At 38.9% G+C, this 16433-nt stretch overlaps 1 protein-coding gene across 3 annotated transcripts; it reads right to left on the bottom strand.

The window, feature by feature from the left end:
* Positions 1-2338: 2338 nt before the first annotated feature.
* On the bottom strand, positions 2339-16391 carry LOC101851925 (39S ribosomal protein L1, mitochondrial). 3 transcript variants are annotated; one of them, XM_013079245.2, is made up of 9 exons: positions 16340-16391; positions 10978-11167; positions 10395-10611; positions 9003-9092; positions 8258-8332; positions 7446-7566; positions 6427-6539; positions 3514-3595; positions 2339-2947 (listed from the first exon to the last, which is right to left on the bottom strand). In XM_013079245.2, the coding sequence occupies exons 1-9, from the start codon at positions 16371-16373 to the stop codon at positions 2808-2810; spliced, it is 1062 nt and encodes a 353-aa protein (XP_012934699.1). In that variant the 5' UTR covers positions 16374-16391; the 3' UTR covers positions 2339-2807. The 3 variants fall into 3 exon arrangements, with proteins under 3 accessions (XP_012934699.1, XP_035824090.1, XP_035824091.1); XM_035968197.1 differs by having other exon boundaries at positions 10978-11164; positions 16340-16375; XM_035968198.1 differs by having other exon boundaries at positions 16329-16343.
* Between the last annotated feature and the right edge of the window lie 42 nt (positions 16392-16433).

Here is a 16433-nt window from a genome sequence, read left to right as displayed (position 1 = left end):
AGAGAGAGAGAGAGAGAGAGAGAGACAAAAGACTCATATCTAATTCTAAATAAAATACATGTATTCAACCAACAAGACACTTTTCAAACACAGATCACACAACAGAATCATTTCCCTTGACGTTGGGCAGACGAGGATACTGTATTTAACTAACAAAGGACAGCATTAGAACCCTGTTATGTTGCAACCCCCCTATACCACCAACTTTATGCTCCTCCTAAGGTTAGCCATTATAGTTTGACTGTAAAATGTAACAATGTTTTGTATTTTTTTCGGTAAGTGTTATACTGCGCTTGCAACTGCATTAAGTCATATGAGCGCCCGGGACACATTAAACATTTTTCAGTTGGTAGGATGTTTTGAATTTTGCCTGGATTGCGGCCGAAGCCTACTCTTATCAATTCTAGTACCACCAAGGGATCTTTAACATGCGCAACTTGCACATGGGACCTCTCCAAGATTTTTTGCCGTTATCCGAAACGGTTAGGGTGTTAGATCTTTCCTACAATAAGATCAGGGGGGTGGACGAAAGACAGCAGTGAGAAGGAGCCGAGGAGTAGCAGTAGAAAGGCTGCAGATAGCGTCAGGAGCCCAGAGGAGGATGTGACACATACTGCGAAAATACTTGATCACAAAGGGCTTTCTTAAATGTTCCCTAAAATTTGATAAAGGAGAAACAAAAACAACAGAACTCCCAAACCATGGTTCTTATCATGTGACCTCCTGCCCACACTTACATATAACAAAGTCAACCGATGAACAAAAACTTGTTAGAAAACCCTTACAACTATGACTGAGAATATACTCAAAACTCTGCAAACTAGAGTGTCATCCAGTGCACCCATCAATCCAGCTCTGGTAGGCTTATATTGGTCCCAAACATTAACAACAAAAAAATAACAAAGCATTAATGTAAAATAATATGAAACCATAAAGTTCATATCTTTTATTATCACCAGCAAGTACAAATGGCAAGCAAACAGAATACTTCCAAAGGAACCTTTATCAACTATTTGAACTGCTTGTACAACAAAAAATGGATGTTATTATATTATGTGTAGCAACGCGACAAAATGAGCTGCTTGCCACACTCAGCTGTTTCCAAATATCACGCAAAAACTTAAATTCAAGTAACTATAACTTCAGAACCAAGGCAACTAGATTATCTCACTGACTACGGATCCCGTCACGGGTACGGGCGGACGGTCGGTTCGTAGGTACGGATCCCGCACCCCCGACAGGATGGACTTTGCGGTTTTGTCTCGTATTTTGTGCTCCCGTCACATGAACGGGAACGGACTCCAGTGCTAGTTTTGCCTCTTGTTTCATTTCGTGCCGAGTTTGGCGGAAGTTTCGCGGCAACTTTTTAAGCAATTGAAGGTGAAGGACAGTCACCTCATCTGGGGTTGACCTGACCGAAACTCGCACTATGTTTTTTTTCTATACAAACGATAGTAATCCAACAGTCGCGTCGAAGTAACGGTCGCATGAACAAGAATCACATAATTTCGCTGTTTTCGATACTTCTGTACGTTTTGCTAGTTCTAGTGACTCAGGATATGATGTGTCTGATAGATAGGACCCTGGATATGTACCCGAACACGGCCCGAGTCGTAGTTTTAGGGCTAGATCAAGCACTAGTACTGTTGTTGTTGTTCGCGCGACGAAATCACAACTTCGTTCCCTACATCTGTCTCATGTGATTCAGTGTATGGGTCTGAATAAACGCACAGACCAGCTTTTATCTTTTCATCAAACACTCACACATGGATACAAATCAAAAAGGACACTTTGAACTTTTATTTTTGTTGTTGTTGTGAATTCCATTCTATCTGTCATGTCTCTGGAAATTTTTTGAAAAATCAAATTCATTCCAATTTTGAAGCAATCATAAGAATTAAATCATTAGACCTAGAGAACTTTAAATTTTTGCAATAGATTAAGTTTGAAAGTAACTTTACTGTGTCAAAAAAATAATTACAATAGGGTAATTCTGAGAGTTGTGGTGGTGTTTTGAAATACCCCCAAAATGCCAGTACTCAGCGTTAGTGATTTGTAAAACGGGCCAGTAGTCAGTGAGTTAAGTTTTCACCCACTTGCAGGGTTTTAACATACTTTTAATTTGATAGCTATTGGTGTTATGTCATCAAAATATGACATGTCACTCATTTTGTTGCATTGTTGTTACACATATCGTCGCCTCAGAACTATTTTGTCCAAAGTGCCCTCAAGTAAAGAGGCACTTTGGACAAAGTAGTTCTGAGGCGACGATATATACAACTTTTTCACAGAACAAAACTAAACTGTTTAGACGTGTTTCTATCTCTCAACAATGATGTTACGGTAACAGTTTTAATCAGGGCCCCATGCCTTTACCAATAATCAAAGTGACAGTAGATGTAGTTGGCTGCTGGTGATTTTAGTGAAATGCTCGTCACAGACTTCTCTTTGCACAACAGTAAGTTGAGTAAGAAAATCTTTATTTCACTACCTGGTAATTAATCTTCCACTTCCACTTCTTCACTAGATAAAAGAGCCTTTGGCAACCCACAATCATGCTTTTCTTTCACACCTGAAGAGCTCATAACAAAACTTAAACTCCTCAATCTCCCTCATAACTACTTCTTCAACATCTACAGCACTTTCTCTCCTAATACATTTTGAAGCTACAAACTTTCACATCTATTCTTGGAGAAACACAATCAGGCAGCGCATTTCTTATATTAAATAATCTTTTAAACTCATTCCTCCGATACAGCAAAAAAAAACCAACACCGTACAATTGAAAGCCATCCATGCAAAGAGACTCATGCTCCGGCTTGAGCAGCCTCTTCCTCATCAGAGTCAACCTCCTCGTTCTTGTAGCCAGGGACGTACTCCTCCACCCTCAGCAGGAACTCCTCGGGGGACGGAGGGGCCACAACTTTGATGGACTGAATAAACGGGCCTGAGAAAGAAACAAGTGCCACACCATGAAAACTTGTTATTTGGATTTCAAATAAAAACATAATACAGGAAAGCTTGAAAATATTTATTTAAATGAAGATCAAAATGGAAAACCAACACATGAGAAAAGTAGACTTTATCCCTTTTGTCACAGGTCATCATATGTACTGTAATTCAGTGCTAAGACAGTAGCGAACAAATAAATGATTCCAGAAACAGATCAAAACAAACCCTACAAAACATCAAAACAAAAAAAAGAAAATGATTGTGTACGAAAATAATGAAAAAGAAACCTAAATAGTGCAACAAAATCTACAAAGAGCCACATTAGCTTAGCATAAGGACAAGAGACAAACATGTCTGAACAAAGAGGTCTCAAAAGTAGAAATGTCATGGAGAAACCTTGCGAAGGAGCAAAACTTGAACCCTTTAAATTTGATTTTTGCTCCTGAGAATGTGATTTTTTTCCCTTCTCATTATTTCCATAACCTACCCATATGTCTCTGAAGGAAATATTAAACACTTGTGAAATAACTGTACGTCTATAGAATCGGTGATGAAACTCACCTAGAGCTATGCTCCGATGTTGACAAACTGAATCAATGTATGTGGTGAAGTTCTCCACAAGCTCTTCTATAGGTTGCTTCACCTGAAGAGAAAAAAAAAAGATTTCATATATATATAGCATAACACAATGAACAAATCACTGAAAAAACCCCCAAAAAACAAAAACCCCCCAAAACCCAGACAGCTTTAACAATATCAACATTATGTACCACGACGAACCAGTCTCCCCCAAAACAACCAGGAAGTAGATAAATAAACAAATATGGACATTTTCATCAGTAACAACCACAAGACAAATGTCAGGATGCAGGAGTCTAAAACAAAGTTGACATCCATAAATCCAAATTGTGTCGCTGGGGGCGTGAAAATACCTTCATGAATAGTAATAAACCACTTCAAGAACAGGTTGAAAACCCGTTTTAAAAAATATTTTTAAACCCAAGTAAGTCATTATTCACTGCCCATTCATGCACACATAAACTAAGAATCAAACCAGCATTAGAGCATGATAGACAAACACTATGATGGTAATTAATCTGAGAAGTCCTTTGTTTCATCACTGCAAATTTATACGTTCTGATTAATAACAAGTCACAACATGGGCAACCTGTTATATAAATGCACCATTCGCAATATTTCTTAAACCAAAAATTTTGTCAAGTTTGTTTTATCCCCAAAATATCATTCTCCTGTGGATAAAAAGCCAGTTTTTAAATCCAGGATAGACAATTGGTGAAGAGCAGTTTTATTTTCATTTTCTACTCAATCTTGTATTCTCAACACACATGAACATGATTGCAGAAGTTTCTATGCACCTTCAGATAATAAAATAATCATCCATAACATTTTGCTATAGTACCATTTATTTGCCAACAAATTCCCTATAGACATACATGAATTCCTCAGTTTCGCTAATTGTGCAACTCACACCAGGCAACCGTCACCTCTTAAGTCACAAATATCCCGACTTCTATCCAAAACAGATGAGGGTTTTTTTTTTCCATCAAAAGCAAGAAAGAATGAACAAACTTTAAGGTTGTGCCAATAACTCCATATGCCCCAAAACCGAGGAGCACCTGATTCCACTGCATCATAAAAACATGCTGTTGTATTTGGTATCCCCAGCACAACTGACTGTAATATTTAAGTCTTGCAACAAAACCAAGGTGGCAGAAAGGCATAATCATATGTCTAGTTAAAAAAGAGTAATGAAAAGCTACATCGAGCCAATCCTATTATACGGGTGCGAAGCATGGACAATCAATAAACAGCTGGAAAAAACAATTGTTGCGGCAGAGTTGTGGTTCATGAGACGCATGCTACGTATCCCATGGACAGCTAGAAAAACTAATGAAGAAGTCCTGGTTGAAGCAAATTATAGAAAACAACTTATCACGAATATAAGAAAACGACAGGCAAATTTTTTCGGACACACAATGCGGAAAGAAGCATTAGAGAACATTGTAACAACAGGAAAGTTTGATGGAAAGAGAGACAGAGGCAGACAGAGGGAAAAGATACTGGACAAGATGACAACATGGCTGGGAGCGCAAGAACAACAGACACCATTGCTGCTTCGAAAGACAGATGAAAGTGGAGGTCCATGATCGCCCACGCCAGTCGGCAAGGCACCGGATGATGATGAGTTATATACCTCTGGTACTATTATACACGAGTAAAGATAGTATGGTAAAACATTCTGATAGCAGCATCTACCAATTTGTTGACAATACAACCTAATCAACTTGCTCTTGCGGCCACTTGCCCAATACAATCACCTGAACAAATGACCTCTTCCCACTCCCAAGCTTGCGATTTTATACATTACGATGACACGGTCCAAGACTTCTGCCTGTCTAGCACGACGACTTTCTCCTTGACAGTAGATGTCTATCTTCGACATTTTCAAGTGTTATCAGAAAAATTTGTTTGTTCCGACAGGTCAAAAATTTGCTTTAAAAAAAAAACAAGAATTTTATTTTAACCTACCTTGAGAAAAATGCACGAATCTATTAAAGAAACTAGATAAACCTTTCATTCTAATACTCGCTTCCCTTATTTACTTTCAAAATGTTTGCTTTACTGGTTGTTAAAGTCTAAAATGCAGTGTCCTGTATTCTGTCACAAAAAGGGTGAGCCAGCTGCACCAAACAGTCTTGTTTCAGTAGAGGTTTTACGGCGCTTGCAACTGCATAAAGTCATATGAGCGCCAAGGGAGGGATGTCAACAAAGAAGTATTTAAAGGGAATCAGACTTACTCTGCTCACCTCTCTAGCTTCAGCAGCACAAAGTCTGCTTCGACTATCAAGGCACCCCGGAAATAGCTGGTCACAAGAGTGTGACAAACATACAAAAGAAGTAGAGGAAAATGAAGATAGTAAGGATTAGGAAAGAAAAAGCAGCTGTTCCCTGTTGTAGTCCAGGCACAGTTATGAGCATGACATTGTTAGATAAGCCCATTTACAATTCTACTGTGCACTAGAACGAGAAAGGTCCCCCCTTTGGGAATGGCCTAAAGACTATTAAGTCAGAGGCAGTGCCCCGGGGGTACCAAACAGTCTAAACATTCTGGTGTCAAAGCATTGCCTGAATGTAAGTGAACCCTATATGAATGTACTAGTGAAAAAGAAGGACCAACACTCCCCCACCCACCAAAAAAAAAGGGGGAAAAAGGGGTGGGGCGGGAGACAACTCAAATGAAAGTTTTGAATAAAGAGAAGCTCATAAGCACAATAATGGCCATTTAGTGCCTGGTAAAAGCAAGTTAAACAGACAGAAACAACAGACGAAGAAAAAAAAAAAAAGGATCTACCAGCGGTACCCTCCTGCCCATACAAATGATATGGAGAAATAAGGCAAAAATCAAGGTGAATTAAAATGTGATAACAAATATATCAAAAAAGAACATCTCACCAATCCTAATGGCACCTGCAGAGACCCCTGGCCCTCAGTAATTTTGTGCGACTCGTATGTATAGCCGTTGTGGAACAAGTTCCACATCCCCTTCAGATCAAGACTTAAATTGCCTGTGAAATGAAAAAAAGAAGCAACGGTTCTTGTTTTGTGCTGGACATCATTAGTTAAGTTGCAGGAAAACTGACACATTTTTTACGTTAACCCAACTCTAGAACATCAATCGAAGCAGTTTTTACAATGTTTATCCAACTCATAAACAACTGTAGAAATAAATGAATTGGACATACTGTCACGGAAAAATATACAGTCTGAATATTTTCAGGTCCATAATTTTTTCTTAAACATGTATATTCTTGCATTTAAAACACGTTCAGGGTGAAATTGGTACAGAACAACAAGGTTCAAATGTCGGGCAAATTCCATTATGTCCATGTTACACCATATCAATGTTAAGAATAAGAGTGGGAACAGCCTCATTTTACCATATGTAAACAGAAGTGTGAGAACCAGCATACTTTGTACCATCAAAGTAGGCGATGCTATAAATTTCTTTTAAATGTGAAATTGGAATTGGTAGTATGTTAATGATCTCAGGCTCACAATGTGAAGCATATGTCAGAGACACAGTGTTTAGGTCAGTAATAATAATAATAATAGATAGCATTTGTATAGCGCATATCCTCGCTCAACAGCAGGCTCTATGCGCTTTACACTATATCAGTACACCTCAAGATGAGTCCTCGAGCAAGACAAAATAACCCATGATCAAAGCAGGGTGTAGCAAAGTGGCAACCAGGAATGATGCCTTTCTGTATTGGTGTGGTAATATGAGACCCCCCAAAAAAATTATATAAGACACCAATTTTAAATAACTATAACAGGGGATTACAATATTGACCTACCCGCAGTGATCAAGATACTGCATGATTGTGTGCTGACACCTTCAGCATAATTTAAGATTTAAGAAAGAAATGGAAAAAAAAGGAGACAATTTGTATAAATTTGTTAAATACAACCTTTTGCTCTCTGGGGGTATTTGTCCCTGAAGTGTGATCTTAAAGGCAGGATCTCATTTCCACAGTCGGCTGTACTTATCACATGCTGGAAGTCTTTGGGACTAATAACACCATTTGTAATCTGTAGACAAAGGACATGGGGGAAAAAACGATTATTTTATTGACCAGTACGTTTAAAACAATGACAGTAAAAGGAAACGCCCCCAATAAGCATAAACTTACTCTAGAACATGCTATTGTCTCAAATAGAATTCATCTTGATAGACTGATCATCAAAAGGAATAAAATTTGACCATACTGAGACACAATGATATATCTAAAATTCATAAAATAATCCTCCAATGATTCCCTCCTTAAAGAAACATCCTCCATCATTGTCTTGAGAAATGACTTATCATTCCAAAAAAAAGAAAGAAAAAACTCCAATAAAACATTAACAAAGGGAACAAATCTGCAAGTTGATTAATACTAAATAATATCTAAAGTGATTCTCAGAAAGTATCATTAAAAAGGCATTCTCTCGGTAGAATATATAGCATGTTAGAATAAAAATATATGAGCAGACCACAGAATCACATTATTGTTAAAGCAATTGCCTTGTCCAACCAGCCACATTTGTTTCTACAGTATGCATTCTAAAAAACTATGGGACCTGGATATGTTTTAAAGAACGCTGCTACTTAAAATACATGTTAGCATCTCAATCAAATGTGCTTGTCTGCGTTAACTTTGGAATATGAAAGTAAAATCAGTGCAGGAATCTCTCTCCACAACCCCTTCCATCTCCACTAAGGGTATACAGTTTCAAATACCAGTTTAGTGATCTCTGCTGGAGTGCCAAAAGTGTGAGCTCCTAGGCTGGAAGCAAGGTTAAGATGCTCCTCACTCTGTGGAACAAATGACAATACAAAAGTTAAAAGAATAATAGCTATACGAATTTAGACTTTAACTCTTTTCCAAAGAAATGGACTCACAGTAAATGACATGTTAGTTTAACGATCCATGGATTTGGAACACAGGGTAAAAAAGTCACTTTGCTGTCATTATTGCTTTTTAAAAAAATTTTAAGTGGTGAAATGATTGCAACATGCGAGATTCACTCAACCTTTTCATGCCTGCCTCAAGGTTTAATCAATTCTTAGAAGTTTGAAAGGCTTGTAACAAATATCATGGTCCATTAAGGTTCTTTCTTTTACAGTAAAAATTAATTTGCATACAATTCAAGCCAATACAATAACCCTTCATATCACTATTGTTCAATTCACAAATGAGGAAGAGAGGAAAGGAGGGAGGGAGGGAGTGAAGAAATCAGAGAGCGAAATAAGGAGAGAGAGAGAAAGAAAGAGAGGGAGAGAGAGAGAGAGAGAGAGAGAGAGAGAGAGAGAGAGAGAGAGAGAGAGACAGACAGAGAGAGAGAGTGAGAGAGAGAGAGAGAGAGAGCGGGGGGTGGGGACGGACGGACGGACAGACAGACAGACAGACAGACAGACAGACAGACAGACAGACAGACAGACAGACAGACAGACAGACAGACAGATATATATGTGAAAAACCTACCTTACAAAGAACCAATATTGCTGGAGGGGTTCCATAAGGAAACTCATGAGGCAACAGCACGGTGTGACGAATGTTCCCAATAAATTTTGTCTGAAATGAAATAAACACAAACAAAAATGAACAATGGACAACTGAAAGAAAGTGGTATTATTTATACATTCTTAACAATAACAAGTCACCACATGGGCAACCTGTTATATAAATGCACCATTGTGGCAGTTTTATAACAAACCTCAGCAATTTCATACACATTTTGAACCTATTAAACCTGATTTAATTTTTTCAAAGTTTTAAAAATCCTAGTAACCCATTGGCGTCCTAATTTTAGTGTTTTTCAAATTAAAAAAACATAATTTATGAACAAACAGACAAAAGTATTGCCAGTAAGCCTCCTGGTTTGTAAATACAATAATTAATATATTCACTACAGAAAATCGAATAGAAATGTGTTCAAGAGTGAGCAAACATATGTACAGTCAAACTCGGATACAACAGGACAGACGGGACCAGCAGTTTTTCCCTGTTATAAGCGAGTCCTGTTATAAATGTTATCAAGGGAAACTACCAGTACCATTGCACCTTCAGCTTACTATATATATTCGATTACCACAGATCCTTTTCCAAAGGGCTGTTTTGCTGACACTGAGATGGAATCGATCAGTGACTCCAACACTATTGTTTAGGCAAGCAATGATACAAACAGGCTAAATGTCTTCGTTGAGACAAATTTTAATAATTTGATGATCGAAAGCAAGTTCATGCGCTGCAAGATCACTGTTATATCCGAGTCTGCGCAAATTGAACCCCGTTATAGCCAGGTTCATATTACTTACACTTATAGAGAAAAAAAACAGGGATTTGATTTATCATTGTTATATCCAAGTTCCTGTAATAACAGTGGCTGTTATAAATGGACTGGACGGTATATTATGTGAAAGTGTATGAAGGCAGAAGAAAAGATTTTAAAAAATAGGACAAAAACTGTTTTTGAGGTAAGTGTGCACATGGTACTCTAATACTTCTACTTTTACTTTAAAAAGTTGTGAATGTTTATTATTTCAGCGCTCACCTGCAGAATAAGCAGTATTTGTAGTAATATACTAAAATGTACCATTCCATCATCATAGATAATGTATTAGGGTTTACAGGTCTAGATCCATATTCTGATATGATAATTCGCATGGCTAAATTAGTAAAGAGTAAAAGTCAACATATGATTTGCATTGACTAGGATAATCCCAAGTCACTTCATGTTCGGTGTACAGACATTATTTTCACTAGCAAGTTTATGTTAGTAATTACAAAGAGGTATCTTTTGAAGCACCATTATAAACATAGGGAATTATAAAGTACATTTGAAGAATCTGGACTCTGTAAGCCCTTGTAACCAACCTGTTTTTTTGTGGTAAAGTCTAGTTTCATGATGAGATGAAACAGCCCGTCTTCATTATTGAGCATGTCTGGCTCAGCAAAAGCCTTGTGCAGCTTCAAAGCATCTTCAACAGAATGCTTTTGCGGGGGGTAGTGCTTGTGCACCCAGACATTGTCAATAGGAGCTTCAGCAAGGAACACTTCACTTTCTGTCACCACATTTTTCGCTTGCCTGGCCCTTGGGAAATAACATATATTTTCATGGCAAGGAGACTATAAAATTTTTCTTCATCAACACTTTATATACCTTTTAATATTTTAAATCTAACTGGAAGAGGAAAATACGAAATGAGATGAATGAACCCTGTGACTAGTTTTTATTTGCAGTACAGTTTAATGTATTCTGTTCAGATACAGGTTAGACAGATTCTGGAAGTATGAAACATGTTCATCATACTAAGACCTTTTTTACAAGCGATTTCATTTGTTTTCACGAACACAGAGACGACAAAAAATTAGTATGCAGTATATAGATAAAATGAAAACAAATAAAAATAAAGTGTTACAACATCAATGGTTGCAAAAGAAATCAGAGGAGACTCACTTCAGCCTTTCCTTTTTGGAAACAAATACTCGAGATGAGTCAACTTGAACCTTTGCATCCCTCACTCTTGGTTTGCTGTTTTTGTGTCTTATTTGCATGTGAGTGCAAGAAGGCTTGGGACACACCACTGCTGATAATCGGGGCAGCACATCATTTCTGCGAACATGTTTCAGAAGTACCCTGAAATCTGCTGAAAAAAAATACAAGCAGAGAAATTAGGAACAATAGGGTGGTAAGGTATATTCCTACCTAGAGCTCATCGTCCACAGCACAGGTAAAAACATATAATCTGCTATCCATGCAAGTTTTTTTCCCGACGTATTTTGGGTCAATAAAAACTATATTTTAGGCGCTTTTTTGTGTTTATGCATGCTTTTCTTGTCATTAGGGGGAGGTTTCAGCCCTCCCCGATGAGCGATTATGATTATGTAATATGTAATAACTTTGTAGTGACAAAAAAGGTTTTAAATGTTTAATGACGCACTCATTTGAATATATATGCACATAAAATTAATTAACCAAATTGTAACCAAACAGCTCAGAAAGTGGGGAAACTAAAAGTAGTAAAAGGTTAATAAATAATAAGCTTGGTAACTTTTAAAAAAACTTATAATTGAAACTATAATAGTATAATATATGCAATTAACTCAAATTGATTATAATGCGTAGAACTAATCAATCACATAGTTATGTCTAGCAAAGATATGTTCCCACCCTACCCCACCCCCTTCCAAACCATGAAAATATGCCTCAGAACTACAATGTAACAATATTGCATTCATTCCTGTTTGATGTGTGTATATTCTGTAATAACAACATTGTTCTTCTGCTTTATCATTATTAATATTATGAGTAAGTAGGCCTACACACAATAGCCTATACATAAATCCATGGAAATACAGTCCGCGCCAGCTTTAAGCACACCGGCACGTTTCGGACTCAATCACGCTAAACGGCTCTTACCGAATTTTTGCTATACAAATTACACGCCTTTAAGCACGGTAACTTCGGCTTCAAGCACGCTTCATTTACTAGACAGTCAATATTTTCATGCTGACCCATCAAAGTTCAAACACAGTTTACACCGCAGCAGTGGAGTGTGTCAGTTACGACACTAGGCCTACACACTGGTCTGTGCGTACCACTGCCCGCTGTGCCACTCATACCACCGCCTTCATCCCACCTCGCGCGTGATACACAATCAGGATTAATGGATAGCGAGGGTCAAAGGTGAAATCGCAGCCAGCCTCCCTTTCGCGTCTCCCCGACTCTCTTTGTATTTTTTTTTGGTCGTGTGTAGCTTTGGCCTAGGCCTAGGCTAGACCCTATGTCTGCGCGCGCGGCTATGTGCATCTCTCTGCCTTCCTCTCCGCTGTGTGAGTGTGTGTGTTTGTCCATCACTTGCGTTTTTGTGTTTCTCTTGACACAGTTTACACCGTAGCAGTGGTTAATGAGCCCTGAAGCGACTTTGCCGCTGTCGGTCAGGAAGTTCGCATTTTTGACTATGTTTAAAACGATATAACTTCTTCCCCATCCCACATAGCAAACCATTACGCGGATGTACTAAAAGCTCAATGTCTTGAGATTTATTCTGCGTTAGAATGGTTAGTTTCTGTGCCTTAGTTTTTGCTCTAGACAAGTGTTTGTAGAGTACCCAATTTGTCCTATTTTAGTTACAAACTTTTATGAATAAATGATTGTTAATTTTAAAAAAGGCACGACAGATCTCTCCAAAATCTGTGTTAAACTGACTACGAATATCATGTCTTTTACCATGAGAAATCTTAAATCTGCGCTAGTAGTAATAGTCAAGTTTTATAAGAGAAGAAAGATGCACATCTGCATTTTTTAACTAAAAAAGATCAGCGTTAGCTCTTATTTTACTATTAAACAAGAGAAAGTTACTCTGCGTTTGTTCATGAATCATGCTGTGTCTGTGGCAGCCTGCATACAACTAAAAAGATATAATATAAGCGATTAAAAAAACCACAAAACCATGTAAATATATGGGTAGAGATAAACTTCTTGTATGGAATAAAAATAATGACAGCTGAAACATTCATTCTTAGTTTTTGTGTAGGAAATAAGCGCGGACACAATTATGAATGTAAAGAAGTAAGTCACATTGTCAGTTATTGCAAATGGTCATAGAAACGAAAAAAAAGCTGGAAAAGTCTGGTGCTGATCCAGTGTCCCTGGAAAGCTAGAAATTATTCTTATACCCAATTACGAGAAGTCATCCTTATTATTCAGTCAACTTACAAAACCTAGACTTAGCGTTTTAAGGAAAGTAAGGAATTTCTGGAGTGTAACAGATACTGTTCGTGTATTAGATCTACGTTGAAGATGTATTCTAGCACTAAAATCGATTTGTACTTTTCATAGAGAAACTTCTTGGTAACTTTTATAAACTTTCGAGAAAATATGCGAATATTCACGATTATATTAGAGTAAATTAGACACATAAAGCTGTATTTGGAGGAATTGCTTCATAGCGAATTGTGTGTTCAATGGATAAAATTGTAAAAATACAGCCTTCTATTATAAGCGCAGATACCATCTTTTTTGAGTATCTGCACCAAAGCTATGTCGTTCATGTTCCAAAAGTTCGACAGATTTTGACGATGCCTTTTTTTGATATTGATTTTTTTTCATTCACGCTAGTCCAAACATAATTACAATTTAGCATTGCCAACTCCAGCGCGTCTATCGAAATAACCAGACAAGTTACAACGTCCGTTCTTCTTTGACTCTCAAGAGCAGAAATGCGTGCTTTGGATGCACTAAATGAGAATTACCATAAATACAAGGATACACCTTAAATTGTACGTTGAAAAGTACCAAAAATTAGGTCGGCCCAGACAGAGCGGCGACAGGGAGCTGACCCCCGTGACCCCGACGTGATAAGGCACCTGGCGGGGAACCCCCCGTGGCAACTAAAATTCCACTGCCGGTGCGCCGTGAGGGGAGCTCGGAAACGAAGAATAGCGGGCCACTAGGAACTAGGGGCGCCATAGCGAAAGTAGTTCCGACCGGTGGTCCGGTAAAGTACAATCTTACCCCAGTATTTAATATCTCTCGCAATGGAGAATCTCGGACCGGTAGACCTATAATAGTTTGTCAGGGGGAAACCCTCCTGAACCCCCCCCCCCCCCCCCCCTCCTGAACCCCAACCACCCGTCCCACCCACCCCACATTCTAGTGCAATACTGTATATATATGGTCCGGTATTCTTCAATCTTCCCACTTATAATTATAAATTAATACTGTAGCCTGTAGCAACAAAAGGTGACGGACGCTATTTGGTCAAAATAAGGTTTTCCCCCACATCGATAATAGTCGCCTCCCGGGCTCGAGAGCTGGTCCGCCCGTAGGCGATTTTGTTGCCTGGAACGCTCAGTGACAGGGGTCCTAGGATGCCCGAAACAAAAAAAAACCAGGTGAAAATAGTAGGCTGTTGAGAGAATAGTATCAATTTTATAGAATAATGTGAGAATAACCACTCCGTCTGACTTTGGCTTGGCCAAAGCCAAAGGCCGTCATTATTCAGACTCGAGTCCGAATAACATTTTTTTCATTTTCGGACTCGAGTCCGAATAAAAAAATTTCAAATTCGGACTCGAGTCCGAATATGAAAAAATGTTATTCGGACACGGTGTGGAAAAAAGGAAGTGTCTTCGTTCTATAGATCTAACGTTCAGTGCTTCCAATTTTCCGCCATTTTTTAGTTTCCCCCACACTTTATCTGCCGATTCGATGCCCGCCGCCTCATTGATACGCCCCCCCCCACCCCCCAAGTTTCTCACTTTCTTTGTTATAGAAAAAGGTAAAATTGAAGATAAGCAGACCACCTGGCACCTGCATATTATGAGCTGTGTAAAAAAAAAAGATAGATTCGTTCAAATACACAAGCCTGTTTTACCAAGAAAAAGTTGTGTTGCTGTGTAGAGCCGAGCATACGGCAACTTTCGATTCCATAGACCAGCGCACAATTCATTACGTAATTCTACATCAAGACTAGCCTATTATTGTAATGATCAGTTGCCGGGGGGGAGACTGACGCGTATGCGACGTTCAACGCCCGTACCGATAGTGCCCCCCCTCCCCGACACTCACACACAGCCACACGTGTGCAGGCCGCCCATCCGACCCCGACACACGCTAACGAGCCATCTTTAATTGCTTCTGATGACCTCTTGACAAATAAATATTTATTAGAAGCGCTATAACTTTTCAGGCCGGCCTCAAATTCATCATAAAGATAAAAACTCGGCTCCTGCACAATTTAACGACATTTTGCCCGAAGTAATCCCGGTCCCAACCCAGCCTGAGGCGAGTCACGAAGTTCAGTCGGAAGTGATGTCATGCTGGACAAGAATCAGAGTCCGAATACATTTTTTCACATTCGGACTCGAGTCCGAATAGTCACTTCGAGTCACGAGTGAGGCAGGACAGGAAGACGGAGTCACGAGTCACAGGAAGTCGGCAGTGATGTCATGCTGGACAAGAATCAGAGTCCGATTAACGTTTTTTCATATTCCGACTCGAGTCCACTTCGAAAGCCAAAACCCATCATGACCATGACAACACAAACTGAAACTGAAGTTGTAGTAGTGTAGTTGAGACAGTTTTCTGATTGGCCACGTCTATTCTCACCCGGGGTGAGAATAGTGCAGGCGAGTCTTTTGGCTATTCTCACCCGGTGCGCGTTCACCGTTATATAGCCTAGATCTAGGCCAACAAATTTTGCGTTCACCCTAAACCACAGAATTCTACACTGTGATAACAAAAAATGTAGAATTCTGTGCCGTGAACAAACGTTCCATTACAACTGTAGCCTACTAAAAGCGTACAATTTTGTCTGTGGGCAGTGGAGAGAGAGAAAGAGAGAGAGAGAGAGGAGTAGCGTGAGAACTTCCGGTCAAAACAAAATGGCGACCCGCGTAGTTCGGCTCGATTCGAACAGTGAAATAGCCATAGGCATCTTTGAAGACGATCAAATTAGCTTACTTTTGTGCTATAACGTAATTTTTTCTTGGCTTTTATCAATTTGATCATCCACACCGATAGACAGTATTCCAAAATGAGGAAAAGCAGGTCTTGTTTCGCACCGGGTGAGAATAGCCTACGCTGGCAAGTCTCACCCGGGGTGAGAGGTAGATCGTTTTTCTATTCTCACCCCGGATGAGAATAGCCACTTCCTTTCTGATTTGCAAGATCTAGATCTATAATCTATAATTTCTTTGATGACTTGGCAAACCTTTCAACTTTCCTCGAACATACACTTATAATAACAGTTTGTGCAGGATGAGGAGCAGAGTAGTTCAGTACTAGGCCCTCTATGCCCTTACTTGCCCATTACCTAAGTGATGGACAATGCTGTAGGACGCCGCCATCTTTTACATAACATTAGGAACGAGGAGAAGGGCTTTTTTCATTCAGATATATTTTCGATA

Source organism: Aplysia californica, unplaced genomic scaffold (assembly GCF_000002075.1).
Source record: "Aplysia californica isolate F4 #8 unplaced genomic scaffold, AplCal3.0 scaffold00045, whole genome shotgun sequence".
NCBI lineage: Eukaryota > Metazoa > Mollusca > Gastropoda > Aplysiida > Aplysiidae > Aplysia > Aplysia californica.
This window is presented reverse-complemented; position numbering and strand designations above follow the sequence as displayed.